The 20,234-nt window shown below is 41.0% G+C and overlaps 1 protein-coding gene across 11 annotated transcripts in view; it reads right to left on the bottom strand.

The window, feature by feature from the left end:
- Positions 1–20,234, bottom strand: part of DGKZ (diacylglycerol kinase zeta) — a 202,169-nt gene that overhangs the window by 27,997 nt on the left and 153,938 nt on the right. For 10 of the 11 annotated variants that reach the window (XR_006100996.1, XM_042443105.1, XM_042443114.1 and 7 more), the window contains 15 exons: positions 20,127–20,198; positions 17,805–17,921; positions 16,957–17,028; positions 13,747–13,842; positions 13,533–13,615; positions 12,303–12,363; positions 10,886–10,999; positions 10,041–10,181; positions 7,817–7,895; positions 7,289–7,344; positions 4,406–4,468; positions 4,054–4,127; positions 3,794–3,905; positions 1,675–1,874; positions 435–535 (listed from right to left, as the gene is read on the bottom strand). Coding sequence is in view for 10 of the 11 variants with exons in the window: in XM_042443105.1 (XP_042299039.1) it covers positions 435–535; positions 1,675–1,874; positions 3,794–3,905; positions 4,054–4,127; positions 4,406–4,468; positions 7,289–7,344; positions 7,817–7,895; positions 10,041–10,181; positions 10,886–10,999; positions 12,303–12,363; positions 13,533–13,615; positions 13,747–13,842; positions 16,957–17,028; positions 17,805–17,921; positions 20,127–20,198 (1,441 nt within the window). In the remaining variant the exon portion in view is untranslated. The remainder of the gene's footprint in view (positions 1–434; positions 536–1,674; positions 1,875–3,793; positions 3,906–4,053; positions 4,128–4,405; positions 4,469–7,288; positions 7,345–7,816; positions 7,896–10,040; positions 10,182–10,885; positions 11,000–12,302; positions 12,364–13,532; positions 13,616–13,746; positions 13,843–16,956; positions 17,029–17,804; positions 17,922–20,126; positions 20,199–20,234) is intronic. The other variant, XM_042443065.1, reaches the window with a different exon arrangement.

Below are 20,234 nucleotides of genomic sequence, written 5' to 3'. Positions count from 1 at the left end.
TACAGTGCTGTTAAAGACTGCACCATCTAACAATACACATGAGAAACAGGCTGTTTGAAAGCACTCCCTGGAGAAGCTCTCTGTACATATGGAAATCTAACACACCAGGGATAAAAAGCTAGAGTAGACGGCTTTTCCCATAGATGTATTAGTTTCTTATGTACAATACTGATAAGGCCTCTTTCACACAAGGCACTGCTTCACTGGATACTATCATTTATCAAATCATCAAACAAATTAGGTTAAGCAAATTTGAACAGGCAGAATAAGGTAGCAGAAGGTCAAAAGGTATCTTGTTTCTAACTGTGTAACACTGCCTTGTTCTAATCAAATGAACATAACTATACATTGATAGCGCCAAGTTCCAGAAGTTCCTTTAGGCTGCTTTACCCTTAAAGGCCTCAACAGTCTGGCTTTAAATGCCAACTACTTACAGGCCTCCTTGAGCTTCTCCTTGTCATAATGAAGTGCCTCATAGTCGTGCATGCCAATTCGGCTTACGCGGATTCTCAACCGTTCTGGAACTGGCTGCTGACTGCAAGTAGGAAGGAAATATTGTGGAATAATTAAGACTGAACCACTGAAAGGGAAATGACACTGTTGTAGGTTGGAAAGAGGGGGAGAAAAACCTATGAACTGAAAGAAAATCTAAAAATGCTCCCTGTTAAAAATAGTGATTAATAGTATTAAACTAATATCTTGCTTGGGGACAAGAACCACTCCCACAGAGGGACATGTGCAATTTTTAAGGTGAAATCTAGAAGAAAGTTTCCTTGCTTTGGCATGCATTCTTTAGCAGTGAAGTTAGCATGCTGCAGGCTGCCCTTGAAAAAGCAGAGGGGAAACAGACATAGAGAGGACATCAATATGTCCATTTCACTACTCTGGCTTTCCGAGCTGCTTTCTCAGCACCAGTCTCATTACCATTCTATACTTAAAATGCACACAGACCAAAGGAAAGAGAGTTATGGTTTCTGGCTGTTTTGAGAATTTTTCTCTTTTATGTAACAATGGCATGAAGTCTCACGGACAATACAGTCAACAAAGAGATTCCATAACTGAGTAGAGCTGAAGATGGAGGGAAATGTTGTCATTTCTGTACCACAACATGAGATGGAAGCACAACTAATTGATGAGTGGATGTACTCTGGGTAGGAGAAAGTTAAAGAAGACACAAACATCTTCCAAACTTTTCCCTTTCAGTATGCCCTGAATGTGTTAAAACATCTTTTCACCCTTCCCAAATCATAGTGTAGGAAGCCATGCATGTTTCAGTCCTCCACGTATGGGAGTCAGTGAAATGACACCCCATAACAGCAGCGAAGAATATTTTTTCCCTTTTTGGAATCCTCTTTGAGGGCTCAGTTGAATGTTTTTCTTCATTTATCTGCTTGGCTCCAGGTACCAGATCAATCCATTTTATGAAAGGATTATGAATTCAGGGTGGGAGTGGGATGGAGAAGGGAGCAAGTGTTTGTACTTAACAAGACTGAAGTTCTCCATATTTATAGAAGCCCTTATACTATTGGTAGTAATTTACTAGGTGGATCTGCTATAAGCAACAGGAAGCTGACAAGATAGCAGGACAGACACTCTCTTAACTTTTGAGGCCACTGTCATCCCTTACTCCACAGCCTCACCCCTCCCCAACAGTCAGTATCACATAAAACATACTCGTTAAGAAGAGGCATAGAGTTGCGCCTTTTAGTCTTCTGCACCATGTTGGCTTGGTTACGCAGGGAAATGCGGATACAAGAAGCCCCCAGTTTACAAGGCTCTCCATCCACTTGCATAGGGATGGCCTTAGCTGTAGTGAGAAGCACCTCCCGGCACTGGTGCAAGCGCTCTCCGTGGCCACCCACCTGCAGTGCTGCCTGCAAAAGAACGAACTCCATGAATGAGAAGGATCATACACATTCAGCTGGGTATCACAGGTGAGCTCAATCTGGACAATGAAGCAGTTGCACATCTGTTTGCTAAGAAGATGCAGCCCAGAGGCAGACAGGACACTTACATTCCTGACTTATGCGTCAAAGAAATATGCTTCCCAAACAGTGTATGATAGGTGTTGGCAGAGATGAATTAAGTAATGGCATCATATGGCCACAGGGATGGAGCAGCTCATTTAGGGAGCCAAGACTGCCAACCTAATGCACATTTAGCATCTTCCCACATACTATCTCTCAGGATCATGCCCTGCCCCTCCAAAACAAAAACACTCCCTCAAGGGGCAAAATGGCCAATCTGGGACACCCTTCACTCTCTCAGATATGAATGTACAGTTGCCCCTCCATTTTCATGGATTTGAGACCTGCGGTTTTGATTATTCATGGAGGGGCGACCTCCATTAAAGTTAATGGTGCACGTGCCCATGGTCACACACAGGAGCATGTGGCCATTCAAAGCTATGGGGCTTGAATATATGCAAATTTCCAAATTCATGGGGAGGTGGGGAGGGGGTTCCTGTTAACAATAGTGAATTTGGAGGAAGGACTGTACTGTGCATATACAGGGGTACCCCGGGTTAGGAAATTAATTCGTTCCGCCGCCACTTTCGTAACCCGAAAATCTTCGTAAGGCGAAAAAGCCATAGGCGCTAATGGGGAAAAGCCGCGATTTCGTGCGAAATAGCGCCGAAAAGCACCAAAATTTTTTTCGTAACCCGAAATAACCTTCGTAACCCGGAACAGTTTTTTTAAATGGATTTTTTTCGTAACCAGAAAATTTCGTAAGGCGGCGCATTCGTATCCCGGGGTACCAGTGTATACAGAGAGGTCATCCCCAATGAAACCATGCTCTGTACACTGTCAAATTGCATTGCAAAACAGATCATCCGGAAAAAAATAGAACATCTTCACGCTGATATGAAATGTAGGCTTTGGAGTCCTGATATGGATCAGGCCCCTGGCAGTTCTTGCTTACTCCCCATCAAGTCCTTCAGCTGTCCTCCATTTTGATTTTCAAAGATGCCACCTTCTTCCCCAGTAAAAGAAACAAAACACAAAATGATGCATTTTCCCCCCACAAAAGCAGGTGGTCCAGGTATCAGTGGAATCCAGGAGGTGTCTGTAGTTCAAGCTGCATGGAGCCAGTTCGAAATAGAGATTCTAGGAAATAAACCTAGGACTTTATTCTTGAGAAGTATGTATTCTGGACAGACTATGTATAAAGCTCATTAAGGATTTGAACATGTAAATGCAGAAGAGCAATGCACAGATCGCATGCCATATAGCTCTTCCAGGCAAGCTTCAAGTTGCACAACAAATGAAAAGGCTGCCACTGCCATTATCAATGAATTGGGCTTATTGACTGCTCAGTAACGGTTGAGTCTCCCTTACTCAAAATGCTTGGGACCAGAAATGTTTGGGATTTTGGAGTTTTTTTGGATTTTGGAATATTTGCATAATGAGGTATCTTGGAAATAGGACCCAAGTCTAAACATGAAATTCATTTATGTTTTGTATACACCTTATACACATAGCCTGAAGGGAATTTTATACACAATATTTTAATAATTTTGCTTGTGAAACAAAGTTTGTGTACATTGAACCATCAGAAAGCAAAGGACTCGCTACCCATGTGGACAATTTTGGAATGTTTTAGAATTCTGGATAAGGGAGACTCAATCTGTATTTTGTTTATTCAAGTTATATCTGCAAATGCTCCTTTTTTTCCGAGGGAGCTGCTTCTTTGTCAGAGAGCACAAATGGAATTAGTTAAGGAGTCCTGATGGGCAACATAGGTGATTTTTTGCCACCGGATTCACCAGCCATTAAAGATTAGATTGACTTACCAGGGAAGTCATGGTGAAGCCAATGACTTCAAGGCAACCATCATCATGGCGCTGAGGATCAAAATCATGGTGCTCTCCTGGATTGCCCCAAGGCATGGTGCCTGCACAGTACCTGTGCACAGATAAGACAGGATGGGGATGGAGATGCATAATTAGGGATAAACAGTGCCATGCCTCAAATCTAGGCCAATGCATATAAGAAAAAGGAAAAACGGGGCTTAGAATATTCAGTGGCCCTCTGAGAGAGAATAAGAGCTCACCTTGGAATGTTTAGAAAGACGAGACACTGAGGCTTCAGATCTTGAATCTTAGGAGTCAGGTCTGTTCCATCACACTAATGTAAGTGAGGGGAAAACAGAAAAGACAACTGTAACTCTGACTGCAAAAGGGATGTAATCCAGACATTCCCTTCTAATGGGAGGAGAGGGGTAGAGAACCAAATTTTGACTGCCTGTCAAGGCATAGGACCATCCCTGAGGACCCTTCCAATACTGTCTATGGAGACCATCTTTTAACATGGGAGCAAAACAACTTTCACAGCCCAACCAACAGCCTTCTGTCTGTTTGCCCAATGCCCTTAAGGAACCCACTAGCCCCACGATACACACTTACCACCACTTTGATGTGTTTTGCTAAGTCTTTAGAGCTCCCCATGAGGAAATCAGAGAATGCCGTCTGCCAACAGAAGAGAAAACTAGTTAATTCACAGAAAATGAGCCTGTATTAGTTTAGCTTAGACTTAAGCAGCAGTTGAGAAGACAGATGGATTTCAGGCAATTTCTCAGCTTCCACTAGAGCTGTATTATATGTTGTGGTCTTCATGTCTCAGGTATAACAAACAAAACAACAGAAAAAGGCAGGAGTTTAAACATCAACGACAGTCCAAGGAGCCACCCTACATGAACACACTGCTCCTTACTTCACTGATGTTGTATCATAACAACAAAGGAACATGCAAAGCTACCTTTTACTGAGTTAGGCCAATGGTCTATCCAGCCCAGTATTATCAACAGTGATTGACAGCTGCTCTCCAGAGATTTAGGCAGGATCACCGGTACTTCCTAGTAATCTCCCATAAAAGCACTAAATAGGCCTGATCCTGCTTAGCATCCATAAGAACAGAATAACAGTGTCCATAAGAAAAGAACAGAGGCCTTTTCACACTACACAGTTATAGTAATATGATTCCACTTTAACTGACATGACAATATCCTATAAAATCCTGAATTTTGCAGTTAAGTAAGGGACTAGAACTCTCTAGATGATAATTATAAATGCTTCTCCATTAGATGTAAATCCCAAGATTCCACAGTGTGGAGCCATAGCAATTAAACTGGAAACATAATAATAATAATAATAATAATAATAATAATAATAATAATAATAATAATAATAATTTTTATTTTTATAGCACTTTTCCAGAAGATCAAAGCAGTGTACACAAAACTCCACAGATCACAAAAGTTGAGATGGGGCATTACAACCAAGGGAAACTAAATTAAAAGCAAGTTGACACCATTTTCCATAATAAGCCCCAGATTTCCAGATTTTCTTCCTACTTTCACCCACATCCTCTCCTCCCAAAAGTGAAAGTTTTGATACTGCACCAACTGCATTTGAACTTTTAAAATTCCTTTTCTTGGCAAAATCCTCACTTGTTTACTTCATTTGTAGATTTTCAAGTGAGGAAGAACACATGTTGTCAAGGTGAGACTCACCCACCCAACTACTTTTCTCAGATGGCATCACAATCCCCATCTAGGATTTGTCCCTTTTAACTTGCTGCCCCTCACTCCTGCAATCTTCTTCCCCCGTGAGCAAGGGCCATCACTTCTTTAACCAGCTTCAAAACGGAGTTGAAGACCATCCTGTTCAGAGAAGCGTTCCCAGGCATTGCGTAATTATCATTTGCTATTTGATGTTCTTTTGTTGCCTGTTTATCGTACCATTTCCTGTATTGCTATGTATTTTATATGTATTATCCTATTATCTCTTAGATTGTACACCATAGGCAGGTTTACTCTTATATATTTATTGTTTTTATGTACAGCGCTGTGCAAATCTACAGCGCTATATAAAATAATAACAACAACAACAACAACAACAGGTCTTTTTGATCCCACTGCTACCACCAATTATGTTATGGACACACTCGAACTCAGGACTCTCGTGTGTCTTCTGCACTATAACTCTCTCTTGATGCCAGATCTCTGGGTTACAGATTTTTCCCCAGCTTGGCACCTACTATTCTCTGACAGCCACCCACCCACCCACTATCTAGTGTGTCCCAAACCTAAAAGACTTTTCTCAATGTTGGTAGTGTTTTAAATGTATTTTTGAAATCACTCCAGACAGCTAGCTGCTTGTTGAAACAAAGTATTAGATTTATTTACAAGTCTGGCTGACTACAGTATTTCTTCTAGTGGATGGTGTTCGCATTGGATACGTTGTTTAAATACTTTATTTGTTACACAGTTTGACCATTCCTTTAGCTTCTCTTTGTAATTGGTTCTTTGTAACTTTATATCCTTTCTGGTAAACTGTGACACTCAAAACCCCTATCCAACTGCCCCTCTCAGCAGTATACTTCACCCACCTTGGTTGTTAAAACCCCTCAGGGTCTAATAAACTTCGAACTAAGAGCTCTGTCCCTATCTGATACCTATATAACTCTCAAACGCTCCTCTCTTCCTATATATACTTGCTCCTGGGAGTGGCCTCAACTTTTTCTTGGCTAAATTCCCATTTGGCTGTTGCCAGCTTCACTCTGATTGGATGTTGCCAACGTTTCAATTTGCCTTTTCTCCACACATGTATTTCTCCCACAGGTATAATACTGAAAATACCATTTGCCTGTGTCCCAAGATGGTATATATGGTCTAATGCAGGAGATGGACAAAGTACCGTCCCCAAGGCTGTGCTTGCACCCCCGTCATCTTAGACCTCTTTGTTTCTGGTGAAAGGGGAGAGTGAATTGCTAGTCCTGGAATATTTCAAGAGCAACAATTCACATGTGAACTAAGTTGCAGGCAGGAGAAAGAGGGCTTCATTGTTTAACATTTTTAAAAGCAAAGATATAACTGTTCTAATCTGGAAAATCAGCATGCAAAGAGATTTTGTGGCACCTTTGAGAATAACTGGGGAAAAAAGACGTTTTGGTAGCATGAGCTTTAATAGACTTTAGCCTACTTACTCAGGAAGTAGGCTCAAGTCTATGAAAGCTCATGCTACCATCTTCTTTCTTGCAATTAGTCTCAAAGGCGCTACAAGAACCCTTTCCATATTTAAAAAAACCAACAGTTTTTCAAAGCAAGAAGTAGACATCCAGCCCTTTCTAATGTCATTCCACGTCTTGGGAAATTTTTGGTAGTCTGCACACCTCCCAGAAAGACTCAGGATCCATTTGTTACCCATCTCTGTTCTAGAAATCAACTTACAGTTGAACTGAGAACAGGGCAGTTATTTTTGAAAGGTACAACATTCCAGTGAACTCACCCCAGCATAGAACATTTTATTCCGAAATCGGCTGTTGAATTTTTCTGGATTTGCCTCTAGAAAAAGAAGTTAGTTATCAGTCACTTGCTGAAAGCAGACCCTACCCCTCCATCCCCAGTCTTGTGGCTGTAGTTCATTTTCAGTATCGGCTTCTCTGCAAGTGCAGGATTGGCATTATGGGGGGGGGGGGAACAGTAATCAGCAAACTTCCTTTTTAGAACTACAGTACATAGCCTACAAACCTACATCTAGCACAACCACTATCCATACCATTGAGGGACCTTTGGGAACCAAAAAATAGTGTTTTTAAGCTTTGCTCGTAATGGACATCGTAATGCTGACCATCCTTTGCGCCAGTGCATCAAAGGGTTTTTGTTGCTTCAGCATTACCCCCTTTATGCCAAACTATGGCTCACTGTCTTCAGAAACTGAAGGTATGTTTTTCTTTTCTGCAGGATCTTCCCTCTCCTCATCAAATTCTGGTGCTGTGAAAGTACCAGTCACTTCACACTTTTTTTTGCCATTTACCTCGGGATTCATGGAATTCCAGTGTCACACGAGCATCAAAACCAAGGCTGAAATAATTGTTGAAGACATCAAGAGGGAGCTGGAATAGACAAAATATATAAATAAAATGAAGGTAATGTTTCAGGTAGCCTTATAGATACTTGTACATAACTAACTAAAGCAGAGCAGAATTAATTTTCCTCATGAGGTGACAGACTGTAGAAATGACAGCTATATAGTCATTTCCTTGGTCATCTAAGTGTCATGGATTTCATAGGAGTTAGACAGGTGCCTTCTATAAATCTATGGCCAGAGGTGTTAGGCTAGGTTTTGGGAGATCCATATTTAAGCCCACACTCTGCCATGGACACTCTCTGAATGACTTTAGGCTAGTTGTGATTTCCTAGTTTAACTTATGTCACAAGGTTGTATGGAGAATAAAGTGAGGAGGAAAAAGTCATATATATTTGTTTGAGCTCACTGGAAGAAAGGTGAAATGAAATTTCAAAAATATATAAATAGTTATAGACTCCAAGAATGCATCCACACTGCAGAAATAGTCCAGTTTGACACCACCACATTGACATCATTCAATGCTATGGATTTATGAGAACTGTAGTTTGTTGTGTCACCAGAGCTCTCTCACAGAATGCTAAATGTTCCACAAAACTACAGTTCCCAGAATTCCATAGCAATGAATGATGACAGTTAATGTGGTGTCAAAAGTTAAAGTAGTGTCAAACTGGATTATATCTGCAGTGTTTATGCAGCCCAAATTATTCCAAGCCTTCATAAAGTATATGACACGGCCAAACTACCAATGTACATGCACATTTAGAAAGTGCTAATGGGGTAAACAAAAAAGCTTCTTCTAATGAAGTGACAATATCCTGCCATTTTTATTTGGAATTCTGGAGAGAATTAAGAAGCTTTTTAGAAAGAGCAAAGATCTATATGCTGTTAGAACCATAGTTAGAACTATATGCTGTTAGAATCCACCGATTCCTCTTATTTCTGAGAACACAATAGGCCACAGATTATCTAGAATATTTCTTGGTTCACCTTAATATACTACAAAAATGAACAATTTTTCCTCCTTTGTTTCTCATCTTCATTTTCAAAATTTATATTTTCACAGTTACTCATTTGTGTTCTATAATGTATATGAAATATACATTAAGGTTAGCAAGGAAGAAATGTGCAAACCTGTTTGCTTTCTGTTATATCACTGTGAATTTATCATTGCATTTCAGCAAACTGTTTCTTACACTTGGTTCATGATATAAGAAACTGCAGAGGAAACCTTTACTTATCTGTTTATTTATTTGATTGATTTATATCCTGCATTTCTCTCAAGATGAGATTCAAGGCAGCTTACAATAATTTTAAAAGATCAAGCTAAAATATTAATTTACAAAAGTTAAAAAAATGAACAATAGTATTAAAATATAATTAAAACAATTAAAAACTACTTAAAACATAATGTCTAATGAAGATTAAAAAATTACAGCACGACACTTTACACTCACAATTAAAATTCAAAAGGCCTGAATAAAAATGTCTTTACCTGCTGGCGCAAAGAAAGCAGTTAGGGGGCCAACCAGACCTCCTGTGGTTTTGGAACAGTGACAGAGAAGGCTCTCTCCTGAGTCCTTATTAACTGCACCTGTGAAGGTGATAGGACTGGGAGAAAGCCCTTCCCTGCAGATCTTAAAGGTCACATTAGCTTGTATAAGGAGATGACAAAGGCTGAAGCCTTAGCCTAAATTACCCTACAGTCAATAGCTAGGCTGCAGCATTTTACACCTGATGAATTTTCCAAACAGTTTCCACAGGCAACCTGAGGTAGAGCATGTTACAGCAGTCAAAATGAGACGTAATCAAGGTTTTAACTGTGTAAATGCACAGCCGAAACCTGGGCATCCAAGCTCCGATTTGAGTCCAGGAGTTCAACTGAGTGGAAAACTCGAGATTTCAGGGGGAGTGTGACTCCATCCAGCACAGGCTGAACCCCGTTCCTTGATCTGCCTTCTAACTGACCAGGAGTAACTCTGGATTAAGTTTCAGTTTGTTCAACACCATCTACTGCGTTACTGACAGCAGACACAGAAACAGCTTCTTTGGAACTGGATGGAAAGGAGGGAGAGAGCTCTGTCATATCAGTGCATATCATGTTTGGAACTGGCCGTTGATCCAAAAGGTCAGAATACAGTATTAATATTTTAGATGTTAATATGGGTCTTACCTTGTCTGCAGCTGCCTCGTCCTTCTCTTCAGGGTTTGCCTCAAGGTTTGGCTCCACTTGCAGATTCCAGCGATCAAGTTGCACAATGTCTCCCTCTTCTACATGTGACAGGATTTTTGACAAAGGCTCATCTGTGTATCCCTGTCGGTTGAGATGTTCTTAGTTCTCATCTGAGATACTGAGCAGACTGTAAAACTATCCTCTGTTTAACCTTAATTTAGATTTACCTACTATGCTGACCTGCAACACAGTGAACTATCAAGCTAGTCTAGATCAAGGGAAGTAATAGTGCCACTCTATTCTGCTCTGGTCAGGCCCCACCTGGAATATTGTGTCCAGTTCTGGGCACCACAATTTAAAAAGGATGTTGAGAAACTGGAGCAGGTGCAAAAGAGGGCAACTAAAATGGTGAAGGGTCTGGAAACCATGCCCTATCAGGAACGTCTTAGGGAGCTGGGGATGTTTAGCCTGGAGAAGAGAAGGTTCTGATTATTATTATCCCTGTTTAAATATTTGAAAGGATGTCATATTGAGGAGGGAGCAAGCTTGTTTCCTGCTGCTCCAGAGACTAAGACCCGGAACAATGGATGCAAGCTCCAAGAAAAGCGATTCCACCTCAACATTAGGAGGAACTTCCTGACAGTAAGGGCCGTTTGACAGCGGAACACACTCCCTCGAAGTGTAATGGAGTCTCCTTCCTTGGAGGTCTTTAAACAGAGGCTGAATGGCCTTCTGTCGGGGATGCTTTGATTGAAAGTTGCTGCATGGCAGGGGTTGGACTGGATGGCCCTTGTGATCTCTTCCAACTCCATTATTCTATGATTCTAGTATTGACAAAATCTTACCCCACCCCAGTTCAGTGTTCTTGCCAGATCATTTCCTGTTCCCAGAGGAAGAATGGCCACAGGAGGTGGAGGATTCAGACGTAACTGGTCCAAAATAGACAGGATCCATCCCACCTATTAAACCAGGAAAGACATAAGAGTTTTAGACAGAAATTCTGCTCTTACTTTGCTTCAGTCACTCTGTTTATTCCTTACAAATACCAACACAGTGCAGCTCCAAAAAAAACTGATTAAAAAGGAAGAAGTAACCAGTTTGGGAATACCACATGAATATTTAGGCTATCATCCACATGGTCCAAATTAATTTTGTTTGGAAGTGAATTGACAAAACTAAGCAAATATATTTCTATGAAGTATGAGAACTGGTGGCTAAACTACTCACCACTTAAATATGAATGATGCACTGTAGAATGGATACAGAATGACAGTAAAAAATGAGCTACAGATCATGACTAAGTCCCACTAGTTCTTTAGTAAATCATTAATGACAAATAATGTTCACAGAAACCACTGTCTTGCAGCTCAAAATGAAAATACTGGCTAGTGTGAAAAAGATAAATTTCATGTCAGGGATCTTTTGGAGAAGGCTCAAAAAGTAAAACAACTAATATCATAATGCTTTTATACAATTCTACAGGGGTATGACCACACTTTGAATACTGTGTAAAAGTTCCAGCCACTACGCTTCAAGGAAAATGTCTTCCAAAATGATCAAGTGGTTGGAGCAACTCCCTCCTGAAGGAAGATTGCAACATTAAAAGGGGAAGGGTTGGGCTGGGAGTTGCTTTAGAGACACTTAAGAGTGAAGGTATGAAGAATATAAAATCATGTAAGATGTGAAGTAAGTATATATAGTTTTTTTTCTCTCTCTTTCATTGTATTACAATGAGGATTAGATGGTACATAGTTAAAGTATTTATTACCACAAAAGGCAATGATGGTCATAAAACTGGATGGCTATAAAATGGATTAAACAAATTCATGGAGAATCATATCATCATTAGCTACTTGTCATTATAGGCATACATACCGTGAATTGTGGTGGACTACAGTACTGGATACAGTACTCTAAATATTATATCGTAGGGAACGTGAGATGGAAATGTAATTGCATACATGTCTTGCTATGAATGTCCCATAAGTATGTGGTTGGTCACTGTGGGAATGGAATGCTAAACTAGATAGTGTTTCGGCATGGTCCTTGAGGACTCTCTTATTTAGTTGAAGAGAGAACACATTGTCACTTCAGAATGCAGTCTTTCATAATTAAGGTGGATTATATAACCTGATGGACTCATTATGAGTCAAAGCAATGATGCACTCTGTCCCTCAAAAGAACAGACATCTGTTGCTAAAGTCTGCTGCTAATGCTTAGCTCCATCCCTTTACAGCTCACAACAGATCAACTGCCATTTACCGTGCCATCTCCCCCACATGCCAGAATCCGTAGGTTGTGTACTTTGCGATACATCTCCAACCTGCATAAAACCCAAAGAGTAATAGTAAAGAGGGGGAAAGTGGAATGAAAACTATGAATCACAACCATGCACACTGGGCAGTAACCAGGCTTCTTTCATTTCCATAGAAATGTTTGGAAAAGCAAATGGCCAACAAAGTGAATGTGAGGTCAACAAGATGAATCAGAACCTAGGAGGGCACATTTGTCTTCAGAACAATTCCTGAAACTGGCACAACAGGGAGTTTTTGCTGTTGTTGTGTGTCTTCAAGTCGCTTCTGAATTATGGCCATAAATCCCATCGAAAGATTTTCTTGGCAAGATTTATTCAGCAGGGTTTCCCTTTGCCTCCCTCTGATGGAAGGAGTGATATGCCCAAATTACAAGGACTGTGCTTCAGATTATGTTACAAATATCTCTGGGCAAATACTCTGGAATTTTGATGTGACACTACTAGATCCTATTTCCTTCAAAAAGCAGAAGTGAGCCTGATAAGAATATGGAACTGAAGCAGTCTATTTTAGTGCAGTATTTGGTGACCAGGGCTCACAGAGGAAGTCTCTTACTCATAGGGTAACCATTAGTTAAATCTGACTTGATGGCAAATGACAACAAGCAACAAAACTTAAGACTCCATCAGAAAGCTAGTATTATGATATTACTGTATGCTGGGTCTGGCTAAACCTGTACAATATACAAAGTTTGCTGGTCCAACAGCATTTGGAGGGCTACAGATTTTCCCACCCCTCATATATTGGGTCTTCAGTGACACACCATCCAGATCCTTTTAGCTTCAAAAACTGCACAGCATCAGATAGTTTCAGGCCATTCACTATTGTGAATGTAGAGTGCCATGTAACAACTAAATATAGTCTACATGGCCACTTTTCTAGGAATTACAGTCCTGTCTTTACTTGAAATGAAGCATTACTGCTGGGATGGAACTAAGGCGGGATACAGACCGCCCCAAAAGACCACTACCCTGGTTTGCTGTGTGAGGGAGCTGCAGCTCCCTCGTGCAGCAAAAAGAACCCGTGGTGCGGTTGTGATGCACAGGGTGCAACCATTTTGACGCCCTCGTCACGTGCGAGGGGCAAGTCGCGTCCAGAAGTGCTGCCCCTTGCATGTAACGATGGCACCCCGCAGGGCCTGTCTGTACAGCACCTAAGATTCCTACAAACTGCTACTCACGCTTCCTTGGGGCCTCCTTGGCTAAGATCAAAAACTTGTCGTGGGTTGAGGTACCACATAAACGACTGGATTATTTTTGCACCCTAAAAGTTACATGGAAAGAAAAGAGACATGAAAACAGGATAAAAACTATATACAATTGAGGCTAAAAGACCAAACAGATCAGCACACTATGTGCAACCAAAAGGCAGGAATGCTAGGAAGTTAAACCTACCTGATTTCCACCACTCTTGGGATTCACAAACACTAGCAGTGGCTTCATGAGAGGGGCTGGAATAGGCTTGATAACAAAGGGCTTCCATCGCCCTTCCTGTAAAGTGAGGCCAGAAAAATTACAGACACCATCTGAACAAATAATGTTTGACCAATAGTTTAGGGTAAGATGTTGCTGTTGGGTTTTTTTTGTCCTCTGATGCTACTGCCACTAAATCCCACATTACATTGTAAAAACCTGTTACTCAAAACTGGACAAACATGAAGGATATAATGTATAAGATTTGTTAGGGTGCGCAATATTAACTGTTGCTTCAGTCATGTTTTTAACAGTTTGTGTTGCTTTCTTGACCTGGTCTGCTGAAAATATCAAGAAATATAATGGAAAATGAGAGGCCACTGGATATTTCTAGCTTCTAAGTCTCAGCAAAAAGTATAAAGCTATTTCAAAGTTTTTCTCCTTTGGGCTCCAGTCCACATCATCTTACACAGCAACTAGTCTTCACTGGAGCTACTGTAAATCTTGCCACTGTTTTCCAAAGTAAAGCAACAAAATCTCCAATGCTTTAATTCCAGGTGACTTAGTTATATTCTGTATTTATTTACATTGTAATATCAAAATGCCATTACAGTGGTACCCCGGGATACGAATGCGCCGCCTTACGAAATTTCTGGGTTACGAAAAAAATCCATTTAAAAAAACTGTTCTGGGTTACGAAGGTTTTTTCGGGTTACGAAAAATTTTTTGGTGCTTTTCGACGCTATTTCACACGAAATCGCGGGTTTTCCCCATTAGCGCCTATGGGTTTTTCGGCTTGCGAAGTATTTCGGGTTACGAAAGCGGCGGCGGAACGAATTAATTTCGTAACCCGGGGTACCACTGTAATTGGTCCTCCCACCTGTAAAGAACATACCTTTAAATTGAATAACTAATTTTTCCTAATGATAAATATGAAATTTTCCTTTACAGTCATTAGGTAATTGCAGTGCCCCTCTAGCAAGAAGTACCTGCCAGTAGTTTATTTACAAGAAGTACATGATTGAACCCACAATAGACTAAGACATGGTGATCATGGAATTATTAGTGTAATTTTAAGATTAAAATGTAACTAAATGGGTTAGTGAACTAGACTCCTTTTAAAAATTATTCTGGAACTCCATGACTGCACTTGGACAATTATACCATGGCTTAATTAGCTGAGATATGGACAAATGTTTTTCCTATACAGTAGGCCCCCATGTCTCTCATTCTCAGCATGCCTCAGTGAAATGAGGAATTTCCCAATTAATCAAAGACTTCTGTTTAGTCCAAATGGTGGAATTACAGATACCACCTTCAAAATAAGCCACACTTTTTAGTTTTTGTTTGAAGTACTGTTCTATTTGTTTGTTTGTTTAAGGCCTGTTCTGAAGCTGATAAATTACATTTCTAGGTTTTGACAACATACAAGATTATGGTTGACTAGGAACTTTGAATGAAGACAAAGTGGAATCAAATGCACAAAATACCAACAGATTGACTTTATATATTAATACCGATTAAATTATAAAAATGACCAATAAAAATGTAAACCAAAATATCCACAAAACAGTGTGTATGCTAATAAAGGCTAATATGTATACAGTGGCCAATAACAATGTAAAACATGAATATTTTATGTACAATAAAGATACAGTACATATACAATAAAGACACAAATATAATAAAGAAACAAATATAACAATCATTACATATTATTAATAGAAAACAGCAACAAGATGGACACTCAAGACTACATATTTTGGCCTTCCTCGGTACTCATTCTTAAGCTGCAGTCATGTAGCACAACGTCACTGGCACAAATGATGATGGGATAGGCAGTGGCATGGCAGCAGATGTAAAAGGGCTGTGCATACTGACATAACCAGGGGTAGTGGTGGATGAGCAGCGTAAACCATCTCTGTGACAGCTGCCTTGCCAGCTCCTGAGCTTTTCCAGAGGCAACTTTCTCTAGTAACCACTTTCTCTAGTAACAAAAACTATTTGCTGTCACCTTGCTGATGTTACATTTGTAGTTGTTGTGTGTCTTCAAGTCATTTTCAAGTTATGAAGACCCCAAGGAGAACTTATCATGGGGATTTCTTAGCAAGATTTCTACTGATGCTGAGAAAGTGTGACTTACCTAAAATTACCCAGTGGGTTTCATGGCCAAGCTGGCAATTGAACCCTGGTCTCCAGAGTCGTAATCCGACAGTCAAACCACTATACCATGCTAGCTCTCCAGTGATACACACCACTTCCCAAAAGTGACTTATACCAGTGCAATAGTCTCTTACAGCAGCAGCAGTCACCAGAAAAATTCTGGCTTAATTTAGAAAAAGTATTGCAACTGAAAACCTGTTGCTGAATTATATCACAATTGTTTTCTGTGCCTTTAAAGGTCAAATTTTGTTGGCTCTCTGTGCAGGACTTTTTGACTTTTGAGAACAGAGAAAAGTAGTGGAGTACAATTCAAGAGCAAGCTGTCAAGGATGAGATACATGAGCTGCATTTGTTTTGTTTTTTGCCAACAGACCACAGCTTCAGCATACTGGAAAGAACCTTCCCAGGGTTAAATAAGTATTGCTTCTTTTTCAGAAATTATGCCCTTATTCTTCCTTGTCTATATCCTTGCTGGGATGCTGTGACTTTCTTTCATTTTCTGGAGCTGGGTAAGCTCCCTCTCACTTTTTATAATACTTCTCATCTGTTGCCAGTAAAAGCTTTTCTACAAACAAACTGAAGACCACTTGAGGTCCTAGTTCTGTATCATTGGCTGCATCTACACTGAGGAAGCTCTGGTGCCACAACAAACTACAATTTCCAGAATTCCATAGCATTAAGCCAAGGCAGTTAAAGTTATGTCAAACCAGATTATTTCTGCAGTGCAGCTGCAGCCCTAGTGTTCTGTGAGCTTGGGAAGTTCTGGCTATTTCTGAGGCAAATTTTTTTGGACTGCAGTCCCCAAAATGCCCCAGTCAGCACTACCACTGTGAAGAGTGCTATTTTCACAAACCAATATATCCAAATTCAAGTATGTTATCTTTATTTCTGTTCTGCAAGTTATATTCTGCCAAAACAATTTTCACAAGTTCTCATACTTTCTCTATCCTTCTCTACGTCAACTTTTTGCTTTGTACTTGAGACCTTTCTAGATCTCAGCCCACCTCCAACCCTGACACAGTCTCTGACCTCAGGCCCCTTCTTGCTGGACTTTCGCTTGAATGATGTCCTCTTTTTCTTCTTACTTGACTTTAGTGGGTTCTGGGGTGGAGGGGAGGAAAAGACACAAATGAGGATATATTTACGCATTCATTTATTCATTGATATCCTATATTTTTCCTGGCACATGATCCAGGAAGGCTTACAACAAATGACAACAATGTACGGCTAAAATCTTTATGCAAAAGTTTAGAAAAACAATAAACAATTCTATTAAACCCACACAATAAAAACAATTTAAAATACATTTGAAACATAATATAAAAGATAAGAGCACATGGAAACAACATCTGCCACATGAGTTGTGAGTGAAAGTCCTGCCTAAATACAAAAGTATTTGCCTGCTGGAAGAAAGAAAGCAGAGAAGGGGGAGACTAAATCTCCTGCAGGAAGGAGTTCTACAGCCAGAGAGCAGCTACTGAGAAGGCTCTCTCCCATGCCCTCACCTAATGTGCCTGTGATGCTGGCAGGACTGAGAGAAAGCCCTCCTGCAAAGATGCTCAAAGGCAGGTGGGTTGTATTGTAGATGTGGTCTTTCAGATAGTCTGGAACTTTAAAAGCCATAACCTGCATTTTGAATTTTTCCCAGAAACAGACTGGTAGCCAGTAAAGTGTTTCAATAAGGGAGTTAGATTTTCCCTGTTATGAGTTCACGTCAGCATCCTGCTCACAGCATTTTGGATCTGCTGAAGTTTCCGAACAGTTTCCAGAGGTAGTCCTTTGTAGAATGTGCTAATAGTAATCCTAACAAGGTATTATCTAGGTTAAATACAAGTAAATTTAGTTTGAAAGAAAGGAAATCTGAGGAAGTAACATACTTGGGGATGCCGGACCCGCAGAATCCAGGTAGGAGGGATGACCACAGCAGCATGTGCCCCGAGTGAGCAGGGCTCCTCGATGTGCTGCAGCATGAAGCATGACACTTTACTGTGATACTGAAATAGAGAAAAAACAACACAGCCAGTCAGTTTTACAGTACAATCAAGGAGAAACACAATGCTTTGTAAGCCTGTTTAAAGAACTGGACTACACACACAGCTGAATCAGAGTTTGGATTTTTATTTTTATTTTTAAGTACATGGGTACTGTGGGGGGTTCCTGAAACATATATCCCAGAAAGTACCTTTCACAAAGTTGTGAGCAGAAAAAGCCTAGAATCACGTGGTGGAGGAGATAATGCCATTTCAAGCATGTGATTGTGTAGTATAGTAGTTCTGTGTACGGAATTACACTACATTTATTCTCAGAACACCCTCTGGTGTTTAGGTCTACCATTTGGCTGCTGCAGTCACATTATAGCCATGCCATGGCTGTTGGAGAACATAGGGCAGTGATTCCCAAAGTGGGGGGTACCACGCCTTGGGGGCAGTGGAAAGATCCAGGGTGGTGGTGAAGAAAAAGGGGATGGCAACGGGGTGGTGAGGAAAAAAGGGGCGGGGAGGCTTCAGTCAAAGTACTGGCAAGAGTGACAAGAGAAACCAGCAGCCTGAAGGATCATGGCAGTGATGAGGATTTAGAGCATGTGGAAATGGGGGACAAGTGGTGGCAAAAAGGAGCTTTCACATTTGGGACCATGCTTAAGTTTTGTAAGCCTTGCTTGGGCTTGGTTGGCAGGTTGGAGCTGCTCTGCTGCTCATTTCTTTCATCAAATAGGCAGAGAGAAGAGGTAGCAGAAGAAACAATGTTTGTGTGGTGGTGGGGACAGCTTGAAGCTATGTGGGGAAGGCACATTTCTAAAGAAAGAGTAGTAGTTGTAATCTGATTCTTCACCTTTCTCGCCTCTCTCCTATTAAGAGACCTTCCTCGCTGGGGAGAAAAGTGGGAAGCCGGCTGCACCCCTCTGTCCTGGCAAAGAAAAACTGAGAGTCCTTCCTTACTGGGGAAAAGCCTTTGCACCCAGTCATCTTGGGAGCAGCAACTGAGCAGCCAGTTGAGCAGCGACCAAGAAGCTCTGCATCCATGCTAGCCTTGTGGCAAAGGCTGGTGTGGCCAGGAGACTTCTCAGTCACTGCTTCACTATCTGCTCTTTTGCCTCTCCCTGGGAGCAGCAACTGAGAAGCCAGCCAGCCAGCCAACCAGCCAGCCTTCCTTTTGCTGTCAGACCGGCCGAGCAAGAGGGAAGAGTAAGCCAGGATTGCAGTCACTGCTGTATTTATATAAGATGCTGAGTTGAAGGAGGAAGCAGTGGCAAGCTGGGCATGGCTGATATTGATGCTGTTGGCCAGCTGGCTGCTCCACAATCAGTAAATCTAACATAAAGAAATAGGCATTGTGGTGAGCTAGGCTTGTCACCCAAGAGGAAAGAAGGCAGTAGCCCCCAAAAGTTTGGGGACCACTGGCATAAGGGATCAGAGAAGCATCTAGTCATGTCTCCAGTCAGATGCAGAATGATTACATCATATTCTGAGGTCCACTGGAGGTTTCTGGAGGTTTCAGTGATGTTGCAATCATTCCGCACCTAATTACAGGTACATAACCAGAAACAGCTCTCTCTCTCTCTATCTCACTCACACACATACACACGCTCTCCACCACCAGTAGTGGGGGCTGGAGAGGCTAAATGGAGGGGTGGGGTTGGTCACTGTGGATGATGGAAGAGAATATCAACCTCTATAACAACCCAAACTGACAAATGCAGGTATAAGATGCATTTGCTTATGCCCCAAACAAAATGCCAACCTTTGTGCAGGGCAAAGGGAAGTGGAGATGGAAGGGAAGGAGAGAGAAAATTACATTTTTAATTCTGTCATGTATTTTTAAAAAATGAAGTATTTTTTGTAAAGGTACAGCAGACCCAGGTAGGACAAGCAAAATATGTACACTATGCTATGGTAGCTTTCTGCATAAAGAAGCATTAACCATCCTCCATTATGCCCACAATAAATCTGAGGATACTGCTATCTCCAAACCTCAGTTATTCTATGTCAGTTGCTGTCATTGGGCTGTTCATGAAGATTAATGATATAATACCAGAAAGGACTTCTAAGCACACAGAATTCATGATGCGAACACTAGTAGTCAAGAGTAGCAGGGGTAGAGGCTTCAGTAAGTATATTTCCATATACTTCAGGGAAGAAAGGCAAAAGTACATGACCAGAGAAAGGAAGGTGATGTAGCAAACAGGTACATGCTGCACTCACTGCTTGCTTACACCAGGAACAGCTGATGGCTACAATCTCTTTGCTGTGAAAGGCAAATTTCTGCTGGAAACCCTGCAATAGAGAAAGAGAGAGAGAGAGAGAGAACTC

This window comes from Sceloporus undulatus, chromosome 1 (assembly GCF_019175285.1).
Source record: "Sceloporus undulatus isolate JIND9_A2432 ecotype Alabama chromosome 1, SceUnd_v1.1, whole genome shotgun sequence".
Lineage (NCBI taxonomy): Eukaryota > Metazoa > Chordata > Lepidosauria > Squamata > Phrynosomatidae > Sceloporus > Sceloporus undulatus.
The sequence above is the reverse complement of the archived record's forward strand: the minus strand, read 5'-3'. Positions and strand labels throughout refer to the sequence as shown.